General features: G+C 44.8%; 1 protein-coding gene across 1 annotated transcript in view; it reads left to right on the top strand.

Moving 5' to 3' along the window:
* Positions 1-5,623: 5,623 nt before the first annotated feature.
* The window catches only part of LOC141960994 (ral guanine nucleotide dissociation stimulator-like 1), a 44,483-nt gene continuing 36,364 nt past the window's right edge, over positions 5,624-13,742 (top strand). The window contains exons 1-2 of the mRNA XM_074907433.1: positions 5,624-5,745; positions 6,736-6,846. Coding sequence (XP_074763534.1) covers positions 5,719-5,745; positions 6,736-6,846 — 138 coding nt within the window. The 5' untranslated portion in view covers positions 5,624-5,718. The remainder of the gene's footprint in view (positions 5,746-6,735; positions 6,847-13,742) is intronic.

The following is a 13,742-nucleotide window of genomic DNA, read 5'->3' as shown; positions in this document are numbered from 1 at the left end:
TCTGTGAAGCGTAGTAAGGTAAAGAAGCACGGTCCCACTGTTTACAAACGGAACGATCTCAACAGCATAGGCAACTTTCCCTTTGTTAATATGGCTTTGATTTGACTGAGTTACAAGCCTTAGAAAACCACGTACTCAGCATGCACTTCAGGGTTTTGTTTCTTCCTTCAAAGCTTGTGAAGGGGGCAGCCAAGAGGATTTGCTGCAAACACCTGAGTAGCTATAGAGCACGAAACTAGAGAAAGATACTGCTTTGAAGCAGCAGGGACACATGTGGCTGGAAAAAGAACAGAGGAGCTGGTAAAGCGCTTAAGGCCTAAGAAAAGTTTCTGGGTGTTTTGCGATATGTGCGACTGAGACTCCAGTTCCTAGGACCCGCTGTCTCTGCTCCTCCAGGTTGTTTCCAAAGAACCAAGAGAGGTTTCTGCAGACTGAGTAGGGGGCGGGTATGAGAGCAGACCCTGAGGTACGCTGGCACTACTTACCCTCCTCTTGAGTGAAAAGGCTCAGGGGACAGGGAGTAAAACACGCTGTTGTTTCTCCATATGACGTTGCAGGCGGTGCAGTTTACCAGTGATGTGACCACGGTTTTGCAAGCAGCATTGCTTTGAAGTCTTAACAAACGGCAGGCCAAGGACTTGCTGTTCCTGAAGGAGATATGCCCCCTAGATCTGAGACTATACAAAAGCATGCCATCTCCTCTTGGACTGCACAGTTTGTGAAACAGTGCATGCCTATCTAACTGCAATCACATCTGAAATGAGAGGTCAAGGGAAGGCTGGATCTGCTTCCTTAACTACATAATTTTTTGAATTAGCATTGCTAATTATGCAGCCTTATGAATCAGTAATTTTTTATTTTTTTTTTGTATGGGAGCTCTGTTGCATTTCCTCTGGCATTTTACAATGAAGCTGGTTAATACTTCCGATTACTCAAAGGCACCTATTTAGTTCTAGTGTCAGCCAAGACAGATTATGATGAACTTGGTTATCTGGTTCTTTACTGAGCTGCTACTGCATTGCCACATCTTTCAACGCTGTTCAGAGCGAGCGGGGAACACGTTTTTTCCTTTTTTGCACAGGAATAAGGATCGCAAAGGTTGCAGACAGTGGAAGATCAGACATACAGTGTATAATGTAACATTGCTTGTGCTTTGATTAGTTAGTGGTTTGAAATTCAAATTTAATTTTTGATCCCAACAATTTTTCTTACTGGCTGACATGTACTGACAGGGCACCCGTTCATCTAAAGAATATAAATCTCCAAGTTAATTTATTTCCAAAAGAGGAACATGGAGGACCTGCCTCCCCTCTGTTACCCTCCACATCAGCACGCAGCACGTAAACGTATTGCCCCTGTGCTGATGGAACAGACTGCATGAGGTAAGTGCCTGTGAGGTGCTTTGTGCTGTAAAGGACCTTTAGTCCTTTACAGAGATTGCAGCACGCTGAATGTTAAGCAGGTCTAAAGCACTCTGTGACAAACTAACTGTGTAATTGAGTGGAAAGCAGGAACTCAGGCGTGCACAATGTAAAGGAGTACTACCAGGTGGTTCTCCTACAGTAACTGTGGCAAAGAGCTCTCTGCAGCCAAGCTACAGGCCAGAGTCCACAGCCAGTAAATCACAATATCAAACCGATACGTGTTTGCATTTCTATAGTCTGCTTAAATTCTGTAGCTTTTGTGGCTCACCTGTGTGTGATTTTTTTAATAGTTTCAATCTCAAGAACTGTAGTCTGCAGCACCTGTTAGTTATCAAATTGAGGGCATATGCCATAAACAGAAAGCGGGAACTAGATGTGGTTATAAAGAAACCAGACAAATAATAATTAATGAGATAGTATGAATAGAAACAGTATTTATTTCCTTTTGTAAGCATGCCCTTCTAATGCATCATCCACTGCAGGGGGCGTCTCTTTGGACAGGCTTTATTCTATACGATAGATTCTCCTATTTTCTACAGGATGAACAGACAGCCTGTCTCGTGGAATCCTCTCTTCCAGTTAACAGGTGCACATGTACAGGTAGTGCCCTTGAGGTGGTAGCCACTGCTTCTTAAACAGAAACCCCAAAACAGAAAAAAAGAAAACTATGTAATATTGGAAAAACACTTAATGCAAAGGCAGGGTTACTAGGAAATGTCTAGCATTTCCAACATGCAAACAGGTCTAGCCCCTGGCGCAATCAAGCACCAGACAGTGGAAACTGCTTGAGCTGGTACTGCCATTGAAAGGAACATCTTGAAACCACGGCCTAACTTATGGTTTCTGTAATGCAAGGAGCGTTCTCCCTTTTTTGGAAAAAAAATAAGGAGGCAGTTGTGTGTTTTCCTTTCCTGTCTCCCACTGAGCAGCCCTTCCCAGTAAGGCTAATTTGCATGCAGCGCTCTGGTACCTGGCTTCTTTCCTTTTAGGCTGCGCGATGCCCTTCTCTCATAGAGAAGCTGTCTGCGACGATTCTTACATCGCCTGGTTACTTTGTCCTTTTCCTTTGCTCTCCCAAATATTTCCCTTATTTGGGTACCGCTGGCTTCTGTTTCCTCTTCTCCTTCCGCTAGGCCCCTAGCAGAGGCAGTAGGACTAGCTGTTCTTTATTTCCAGCTGGTTTATAGGTCTTTTGCTTTATCTGCTCATGAAAGTGTCTGCATGCCAGCTGTAGCAACAGTTGAAAACAAGGAAAAATCATCACTCTGTGACTAACTTATTTCTCTGTGGACAGTCAGCAAGTTCTCACTGGGCTTAAGTGGTCAATGATCTGCTGTTTGAGAACTTTCCAGACCACAAAGGATCTTCTTAGATAACATTTCACTGTGAGAAGCGTAAGGTTGCATTAACAAGTGGATTTGCATTTCCTTCTTGGTGCAAGGGGGAAGGAATACGTGCTCAGATGTATTTAGAGGAACAACTCTGATTCAGTAGAAAGGGCAGGCACAGACCTTGATTATGGCAGGAATGTAGCTATCGCATGTGAACATGATTGGGAAGGAACCAAATATTTAACACAAAGTTAACCACGAGTGTGGCTCATTGGTGTAGATCGAGTTTGTGATTAAAGTCTGTTAAAAGAGCAAACCAGAAGTTCCACTAAACCGAGTTGCAGACTGTTCTCATGCTTTTTCATGCTGTTCTCAGTCCTTGAAATCTTTACAGAACATCTTTTAGACTAATCAGAGCCTGCTTTGTCTTCATGTTCTCCTGTGCCTTCTGATCCTGTCTCTTGGTCTACATAAGGGGCTGAACACTACATAATGGTCTTAGAATGCAACTAAAGGGAAGTTAAGCATTACATACGCTTTTCCTCCTTTTCAGTATGAAATAATCAGTATCTGGATAGAAATCAGATTTTTAGGAGCCCAGACTGAGCACAATCCTTTCTCTCTCAAAGATCAAATAAACACATATATGTTATGTACACATACACAGACACGCATGTTTTGGTAAAAGTTAATAACAGGAGTTGGGTCCTTCTGTTAAATTTGTAGTCAGTACAGCATGTTCCATTCACTTTGAAAGGTTCTACCAGTCTGAGAGAAATTTCTTGTATTCCATGTAACAACACGGTTGTAGCGATGACATCTGAGGATATAAATATGGACGACGTCCGTTGCAAGAGGGAGTATATTTGAATTGACCTCTTTGGTTAGCTGGAAAGCAAGCAAATACTGCGGCATAAGAAAGGCACACGATGTTGGAAAACACTATCCCATCCCCTGGCAGCTGCTTTGATGAGCAAACCACCCCAACCTACACCTATCCCTCTCCCAAGTGAGGCCGTTAGCAACAGAATCCAGACTTCCAAGGAACTAGAAAACTGCAAATATGAGAATTGGCAGAGGATTTGGATAAACACTTTTGCACTGAAAATCTGTTGCAAATGTGACTGCAGGGCTCTACGCAATGCAATGTCTGACGGAATTCTTGTGGGGACAAGACTCAGTCCCGTGGAGGTTTGAGCCTGCAACTCATTCTGATTCCAGGGTCTAGGCTCCAGTTCATCAAAGAATCTTAAGAATTTAGTTGCTTTGATGTGGATGGTTTAGGCTCATGCTGAAGTAAAGCTCCTGCTTACGTGCTTTTCTGAACTAGCATCCTAGGTAGGGGCTAAAGAAAGATGAAATTAATTTGTCAGACTAAGTTGCACTGTGTATTGCCCTGGCCATCTTGCAGTTTTCCTCTTGCAGCTAAACTAGGTAACGGAAACAGCTTCTAGAAGCTTACTCATGTCAACTCATTTAAGGGATAAGTAAACAAAATAACTAGATTAAGATTTCAATCAAGTAAATACTGAAAGTTTCTACGAAACACAGACTCTTTAATATTGGGTTGGGGGTTTCTGGTCAGATTATTGAAGTTTGTATCTGCCTCAGCATATTCTGGATCACTTTGGTGTTACACAAATAAACTCAATGCTCCGCCTGGCAAATCCTCTGATCACTTCAACCGTGACAACACAATGCAATCTTGGTTTCGTAGCTTAAAATAATGTTCCTTGCTTTCATGTGCTGCTTCACGTTAACAGCTGCAAGTGGTAACAGTCTCTCCGAACCAGCACTGCTCCTGAGAGACTTGCCAGTAACACTTGTGTGTAAATACGTGAATACACTGGCTGTTAGTGCTGAGGTTCAGGAGGTCTGAGCTTTCTGGTTCAGGTCTCACTGCTTTCATTGCCTTGCACAGTAATTGGTGCCTTCAGCTCCTCTCTGCTTTCCTTTGTAAGTCCAAAAATCCCGGTAACTAAAGACAGCTCAATAGGCAACTTAAGTCAGTGTTTTTAAGGTGGTCGAGATCCTTGTGTTAGCATGCTGATCTCTGCAGCTAGTGCTTGCGTAAGAGGATGGTCATGGTTCAGAGGGGCTTGTGTGTGAGCAAGGGGCTCCCACAGAAAAAAAATAAGGATATTGTGGGTTTAGTCTATGTAAAGAGCCAGCATGGTGGGGACTGCCTGCCCTGGCACGGCCTGCCTGGGGTGGGCAGGAAGAGGAGGAGGAGGAGGAGGAGGAAGGCCCTTGCTCTGCCCCTGTCTGAGCCACCTGAATTGCCCGGCGGGCGAGCGCAGAGCAGGGCCGCGACAACCTGGAGTGCCGCCGCTCGCAGCAGGGCTGGGGTTCCCTACAGCCTCTGACTTCCTTCCTTGCAAGCTTGGGGAAGTAAGCTTGTCCAGCTTGAGCTTGCCCTAAAATCCCCCTTCTGGCCGTTTGCCTTTCTAAGTGCTAGAACAGTTCCAACCCCGTCAGGAGCGGGCAGGGAGCCCCCCGGGCGGCCCGGCCCGGCCCTGCGCGCTGGGCACCTGCCCCGGCCGCCCGCGGGCACCGGGCGCTGCCGGTGCGGCTGCACCCGGGCGGCGGCGGGAAGGAGGCGCTGCCCGCCGGCCCCGTCCCCGCTGGAAGCCGAGCGGGACGCGCCGCACCTTGTCCCTCTTCCAGGGAGCTGGGGGCGGGTGAACGCCCCGCTCCGGGCGGCGGAGCCCCGGCGAGCGGCAGCCCCGCGGCCGCTCCCGGCGCGGCGCCGGGCAGGGACGACTGAATCCGCCGCAACTTGTCGGCCGGCGGTAAACAGGAAGCCCCTCGGCGGGGCCGGGGCCGGGCCGAGGCGGGGCCTGGCGCGGCCGCCCGCCCTCCCGCCTCCCGCGCCGCGGAGCCGAGGGGCCGCACGGCTCGGCCCGGCCCGGCCCGCGGCGGCGGCGGCGTGCCCCGTCGAGGCGCCCGGGAAGGCGCCGAGAATGAAATTGCTGTGGAAAGCGAAAATGGTAACCGGGCGTCCCGTCCGCCCCTTGCCCTGCCCGCGGGGTGCCGGTGCCGGCGGGGTGGCCCGGGCGCGCCGCTCCCCGCAGCCTCGCCGGAGCCGCAGCGCGCTGCCGCCTCCCTGCTCGTCGCCGCTCGGAGCGATGCTGCCTTCCCCAGGAACCGTGAGCCCGTGCCTGGGGCCGGGAGGGTGCTCCGGAGGGGGGGAGTCCCCCACCCCCGGGAGAAGCGGGGACGCGGGGGCTCTGCCTGCGCTTTTGTCCGGGTAATCAGCTGGGGAACGAGGAGTCATTGCAGCACCTGTTCGCTTCAAGTTTGGAGGACGTTGCGCTACTTCTTTTTCTGTTATCCTTGTTATTTTTTTTAACCCGCTTTCTAGTGTTTGTGAGTTTTAAAGCCTCGACTCCGTAAAGTTTTTCGTAGCTTGGAATAATAGGTTTTGAAAAGCAAACCACCGGCTCTTTGGATCCGTCCTGTCAAAAGAAATAAAAGGTTGGTGTATTTTAAACTTCGAAGCTAACAAGCATTTAAAGGCTGCCTGCCTAAGTAATTCTGCAGTTTTAAAAAGTGCAATTCCTTCCATAAATGAAAGGCCAAAGAGATTAATTGCTTTGGGAAAGGGGGGAGGGGAGGGAAGAGAAGATTGCTAATCAAACCCAAACCGTTTCCTTAGAAAAGACTTTATACAACTATTTAAAGTACGTGCTAGTCTAGGAAAAACAGTTGAATGGGAAGTCAAGGTATCTTGATACCACAGGAGAGGACAGTTTGCCAAGAGTATCTCCAGAACATATCCTCAATCTGAAAGTATCCCGTATTGCTTTGATTGTTGTATTTACTTTGTGCAGCCCATCTTCTGCCCTCAGGTCTGTGTGAAGCAGTACAGCACCTGGGGTAGAGTGCGGTTAGCAGAGGAGTGAAAATGTTCTTTTTCTCTCTCTCTTTTTGTTTTGTTTTGTTTTGTTTTTTTTCCCCCTTTCTCCTTTCCCTGGCAGAGCGCAATTCAGGATGTGGATGAAGAGGTGGAAGAGGGAGCCGTTTTCCATGTCACCCTGAAACGAGTGCAGGTTCAGCACGCTGCCAAGGAAGGAGCAAACTGGATAGGCGTAAGTAAAGCTGGCGCGGTGGCGTTTTGGAAGGCTGCTCATGGGCTTTGGAGCCTGCTCCAGGGAGCTGAATTCCACACGAATCGCTAGGATAGTAACTTTTAGCACTGACTGCTCTCACTGTTGAAAAAACCCAAAACGCTGAAGTTGACTGCCTGGGTCATCTGAAGTAACTCTCTCCTTGTGTTGACTCTTTTCTTGACATGCAGACAAGCTTTGACCAGTTGTGGCGAGGGGTCGGATGATACTTAGTGCAGGAGTAAGGATCTTAGCTTATGGCCTGAGAAGCTGAACATTTAGCAGTTGTTTCAGACTGGGCTATGGCTTGTTTCTGCTGCTAGGAACCTATCTCAGGTCTTCCAAATTAGTAGTCATAGTATTTTGACTAATGAAGATCTGTCGGAAGTTAGCGGAAACTTCCTGAGAAGTTAAGTGAATATAGGTTTGGGTCTTATTTTTGTAGTGCTTTCTCAGCTAGGTTAGAAATTACTTGTCTGCATGTCTGCAGGAATTCCAGCCCTGTACTGTTTGTCAAAGGTACATTTCAAAGCATGAAGGCTTTAGTGGTAAGTAGATTGAGCTTAAATGCACACGCACTCAATTTGGCATGCTGCCCAGTGCTTCACCTCTGTCAGGCCAAGTCCCCAGCTGATAGAAAATGTCCTCACTTCATTGGAATCAGTGCAGCTGTGGCAGTTTGAGCCAGATCTTCAGGAGCTGGCTCTAGCTTTCGTATTGTTTTGTTATGTTTCTATATTTTCTTCAGGATCAGAGGCAATGATGTAAGAACTTGGTTTGATGTAGTATCCAGATTGATGTTTTAAAGACTTTTAAAACTGCCCCGAGACTTACATCAAATCGTGTTCTTGTGAAGTTCCATGACATAAAGCAATGCAGCGGTGCTGAACCCACAGTCAAGAAAGATAAGCAAATTCTGTCCTGCATAGAGATAGTGCTTAGAAGCTCCCCTTCCTATGTTTCCAAGAAGTACATAGAGTTCCAGTCAGAACAGATAATTTCAAATCTGCTTCCTTCGAGTGTCAGATTTCCCACCTGTGCCTCCTGTTTTTCCCAGGAAAAAATAGTAGGAAGTATTTACGAGCTCCTGTAAATAGATCAGGCTAGAGAAAAAGGCATATTGGTAACTGGAATAAAAGTTTTAAGAGGAGTAGCAAGGCATTTGAATGACGTGGCTAGAAAGAGAAGGTTGTATGAGGTTCAGCTTACTCCCGAGGCTGTAAAGGCAGCCTATAGGGAGGCTGGCACCTGTGTGTTGAACCGGATGGTGCTATTGTCCATGAAGCAAAGACAGCAAAGCAGAAAAGACGGGTGAAAAATTTAGAGTTCTGTGGTGTTTGTTGGTCTTGAACTGACAGCCAGGTACCCATGAAATGAACCAAGGACAAGCTGAATCATAGCTTAGCCAGAAGCAGATAAGAACAGTAGAGCAGTGGCTGTAAAAGTAGATTAGCTGCTGAACACCTGAATTTCTGTTGCCAGGAGCAGTATGCTGACAGAGTATGAGTGGCGTCGGGAGAGGTGAACTCCAGTCAGTGGTTTTATGTAAATAGTAAACTGAAAAGTAAACAGTTAGTTGGCAGAGAAAGGAAAAAGCAGCAGGTAGAGAAGGAAGTGGAGAGATGGGGGGAATGTTTAAGAGGTGAGAGACTGAAAGAGATTTTGATTAGCTGAGGGATGGGACTGTGGAGGGCAAAAGGGGCAAGAGAAAGTGTATGATGTGGATGGCATCCACTGGACAAATGAAAGGATTAGAGGACGACGACGGGAAAGAAACTTCTGCATTTGTGAAATGATAGAAATGAGAATTGTTCAAGGGTTCCTTTGCAAGGAGGAACAAGGGCTGGAGAATTTGAGGAGCTGGGACTGCAGGTGTGGAATGAGATTGAATTGAAATACTGAAACTGCTTGACTGTGGAGGGGACACAGTTGAAGATAGGAGGGATGGAAAAAAGGCCTTTCTCTTGAAGATGCTTGGCCTGGTGGTTGTGTTTGTGCCGTATGCCAGTGGATGCATACACTGAAGATGAACCACAGCTAGGGGCTAGCAGAATGGGCCTTACGTTAGTGGAAAGAGAAAAGAAGGAATGGGGTAAGACAGTAAGGCAGGAAGAAAATGATTGACCATGTAAATAGCAAAGAGGCAAGTGAGGGGGTAGTTTAAGGCTACCTGGTTAGAGGAATGTTCTCAGCAACTGGCCAGAATTGTACCAAGGCAGTAGATACTAGTGCCGGCCAGTTCTTTCATCCAGTATGAGGTGATGCTGTGTCAGTGCGATTTGCCTTAAGTTCTGTAGAAAGGTAAGTAGAGTAGGTCTGTGAGATGCTTAGCTTTACAGTGGCACACTTGGAAACTGTGGAATGTGTTTGGTGAAGTCAAGTAAGGTAGGAAGTTCAGATAGTTGAATGTATGAGCTTGGAAGTTGGAGAGACCAAACTGCAAACACTACCTTGACTTCTAGTTTGAATAAGGGAAAAAACCTTTCAGACCAGGGTGCATGAATAATGATCTAAGAAAGATTTTATTTTTTTTTTTTAGGAGTTAGACTTTGAGAAATAGAGAAAAGCTCTTGTCAGCAGAGAAAGCTGTATCTAAGAGTTAAACTAAGAGTTGGTGAAGTCAAGCCTCACAAAGGAAGTGAACACAAACAGATCAAGTTTTGTCAGCCATATGAGAACAACAAAAGAATAAGTCTGCTTCCTAGAGAGAATGAGATAGGAATTAAAATTAATCTATATATAACCCAAAAAACCAAATGAATTTTTACCTGTTTTCTATAAGGATGACAAAGGTCAACCTAGAGGTTGATGGTAATGATGGCGCGTGGGGCTTTTTCATGTCTTCAAGCTTTGTCTCCGAGAGCTTAATGTGCCCATGCTGGGCATCTGGTAGTGTCCAGCCCCAAACTACCAAGGAACGGGTGTAAGAAATGATAGTCAAGCAGCAAGAAGTTTTAATTCATCGATCAAGTCAGAAATGCTGTTGTATGGCTGGAGAACAGCAGCGGTGCCTGTATTTGGCGTGGGGAAGGTGTGATTTAGGTGGGTAGGAGACAGGGATCTCATGAAGATAACTGCTCTGATTTAAAAAAGCTGTGGGCTTAAACTGTTTGAAAATCTGCTCATCTTGAATCTTGAAATCACTGAAAAAAATTAGGGATGATAAAATATTTTTAAGTACCTGTTGAAGAGGAGCTGCTGCTGCAGCTTTAATATGTGAAATAATATAAGCACGAACAATCCCTACAAGTCTCTTAAAATGATTTCTAGCAGTTTAATGTTTTGCTGACAAACTCAGTTTTAGATTTTCAGGGTTTGGTGTTGGTTTTTTGGTTTGCTTTGGTTTTTGGTGTGGGGTTTGTTTTTATTTTTTTTTTAACTTTCTCCCAGTATGATATCTTGGGGAAGTTGCAGTGTTGCAATTAGCAGAGAAATTTGTGCGCGTATCGTACTTGGGAGCAGATTCAGCCCTTGTTTGGTACACATTCACCTTAGTGAATGAGACGCCTTTACACACGCTGAGTAGAATATGGCCGTAAATCAGTACATCATGGTTTGGACAATCTGCTGGATAGAAAATTAATAGTTAAATACGGTGGTGCAGGCGTTCTTCCCTGTTTGAAAGTGGTTGCATTGTATAAGTGGTTATTGTCAAAAGTCTATTTTAATTGTACGATGAAAAGTCAGCAAGAAAATGTAGTGTTTTTTTTTCTCCTGAGCAAGTTTTGCTTCGGGAAAATTTGAATGGAGGCGGGCGATGTATAGCACCAATAACAAACAGTATTCTTATAGTGTTTCTGTAATGGTGATGCCATATATAATTCTATATGTACCTTTAAGTCAGGTGTATAACAGATTATACACCTTTATATCAGCCATGAGATCCACGGAACAAAGTTTTTCAAGTTATTCTGGTGTAATTTCACTCATTCCCTGTGGGGTTGCGTTTGGGGTAACAGTGGGGTTTGGTGCAGTAGTACTGTGTGTTGCCTTGTCTATTTATAAGAGGTATGAATGGGTTCATGACACAAGCCCAAGTTGCCAGTCTGTTTGAGCAGATGTAAACCCACAGTGCTTCCAGAAATTCTTACAGCTTGCACCCAAGATTGTGTTCCCTGCATCAGCCTGTGTGTTTCTGCAGCCGTGGGGTGAACTTGTGCGGGTTAAACCTGAGCCTACGAGGTGAAATAAAGGGCTCTGTTTTGGCTGGACCACTTTCCCAGCCCACTTGGCTGCAGCAGGTGGACAGAAAAGGGCCTCTGGGAATGGCTTCTTTCAGTGTCTTAAACTCAGGGTGGAATGGTGCCATTTTGCAGTTGAGATGTGGCTGCAAGTCTCCTAGGGCCTCTGCTTACCTACTGCATCTATACTCTTTACGGGCTGTTGACAGGTCTTTGTGTCTTGATGGTGCAAGATGATCCTGGCTCTTCCAGGCCTTCCTACAGACACAGAGGCACTTTTCTGCCAAAAATCTGTGCCTGGGCCCACTTCTTGTTAGAAAGCCCAGAACACTGTGGGATACTGCTGTTATTCCTGATTTTTCTTTTCCTGTCTGGTCTGTTTGTTTGGTTTTGGTTTTGGGGTTTTGTTTTTGTTTTTTAATACAGGAGGTTGTATTTTAATGTAGCAGTAAGAGTTTGTTGGACCTTGTTTAAGCTGGGAAATGAGATGTCCTCGTGCCAGAGTAGCAGGGCTTTAGACTAATATTAAAGACCTCTATCTTGTTTTAAACAAAAAAGGGTGTCTATTGTAAATAATTCAAAAGCAATGGAAGGTCGTGATGTAAATATGAAGTGGATGGGTGATCCGTTCCTAATTATTTTATGAATAGGTTAACTTTTTTCTTTGTGCTTTTGTCAATATACCAAGCCAGAGTTGGTAGTGACTCTAAGTCATTAAGATGCCGTCTTCATGTCCTCAGTCTAGTCCCAAGGTGTTGTGTTAATGTTGGAATATCGTTAGCCTTGTTGTTTCTAACTCATACCTTAGCAGGCAGTTTCTGGAGCAAAACGTCTGGTCAAACTGTCCATGAACTTCATATTCAGTCCTGGTGGTGGTTGGTCGGGATGAATTTGAGACACATCAAGGAACCATGGAGAAACTCAGAATATGGATTGTCTTGTTACTTAGGGGAGCCTCTCAGTCTGTACAAATAACCGACTCGATATTCCAAACTCAGAAGAGCTGTTAAATTATAAACCGTTACTGTAAGGCTGTGAAATGTGACCTAATGATATGCTGTTACTGCGTGATCTCATGATACAGCAGAAGCTCTTACTAGGAGGGGAGGCTGTGATTCCGAAGAGAACCATCACAGCAGTCCCAGCTGAAGACATGCTGTGGGTGAGTATGTAAGGAGGAAATCTGCAGCGGAATAATGCTGCGATGAAAATGGTTGAACTCCTTAGTTTTTATCCTGAGGTTGCAGGAGAGTTGATGATGCAAAGACTAAGTACTAGAGTGTTGTGTGTTCATGTCCAGTGCAAGTTTGTTTCCTGTAGTATTCTTCTACTGATATATCTAATCTAACCTAAGAAGATTTAAGATTCCCTCCCCCCCCCCCTTGAAATATTTCATGACGGCTTGATTTCTCCTTTGCATAATGCCATTAATCCTAGCTAGGATTTGACTTTGTAAAGTCAGTGGAAGTGAATAAAAGTAACTACTTCAAAAAGGTATTTCATTCGTTCAGATGATCTTCCAATAGTTTATTTACATAAATCATAGTGATGTCTGGGGATTTTTGACAGGATTTTTCATTTCACTCATGGTTGCGGACACTCGAATGGGCTCAAGCCATTTCTTTCTCTCAAGGAAAATTACTTTTTTGTTACTGGAGTTCCATTAGTGCTGGTGATATGTGATTATGCACGTCATGTAACTGTGACTGAGGTAAAAGAGCAGGTGTGTCACGGCATGTTTTCCTCAAGCTGAGGATGCAGTCCATCAGTCAGTTTGGTCCCCATTAAACAGCAGCAACAGAAAGAGAACTGTACACCTCCCCATGCTGCCTCTGTAGTTCGGCCTTTCTTAGGTTAGTGATCTGAACATTCCTTCCCAGAGACAGTCAACTCAAGAGGTAGAGGGAAATCTTCTGTTTGATTGCTCTTGTTGATGTATTTGATTTATAATCTCATTTTAAAGTTTTTATCCCACATACTTAACAAATCAGTATTTAAAGTAGTCACAAAAATAATTTTCTGAACCGTCCTCTAAATAATGGCAGAATTGAAGGGAATGTTTCTAGTTATTTCAGACTTAAACCAGTCTGTAAGCATGACAACCAAATGCTGTCTAAGCCCCTCCCCCCAACACCAAACCCTAAATTTGTTGACAAATCTTGTGCCAAATGAAAACTGTAAGAGAAGATGGAAATGTTCTAATGGTAAGTTTGCAAGATGACGTTGGCACCCTCCTTGCAAAAGTATCATGAAATGTTTCACATCCAGATGTGTTCATGACCTTGGGTTCTGTGTGGCAACCCAAAGTTGGTATTTTCAGAAAGGGAATCACAAGTGCTGATGCCAAAGTTGTGGTCAGTTTTCGTGTTTATTCAGAAGTTAATGGGGCACTGAGTTACCACTATTGTTCCTCCCAGTAATAATATTATTTGTGGTGTGATGGATTTTCTTTTAGATGATAATATCTGATGGGATCATAAGCTAACTTAATAGCAGTTGGACTGTAAAAGATTGTGTGGAGCGTAGAAGTTATCTTCAAGATAAACTTACTGAAAACCTCTGCTATTCGATACGGCATTTGGTGTTCATTTAGCCAAAAGTGACAAAATCACGTAGTAACTAAAGATGGAGTATTGAGGTGAAAGATGGAATTTAATCTTTGTTTCATTGTGAAAGCTGTGTCCGGGATCTGGCTTC

Source organism: Athene noctua, chromosome 5 (assembly GCF_965140245.1).
Source record: "Athene noctua chromosome 5, bAthNoc1.hap1.1, whole genome shotgun sequence".
NCBI lineage: Eukaryota > Metazoa > Chordata > Aves > Strigiformes > Strigidae > Athene > Athene noctua.
Note: the sequence above shows the minus strand (reverse complement) of the source record. Positions and strands in the feature narration are given on the sequence as shown.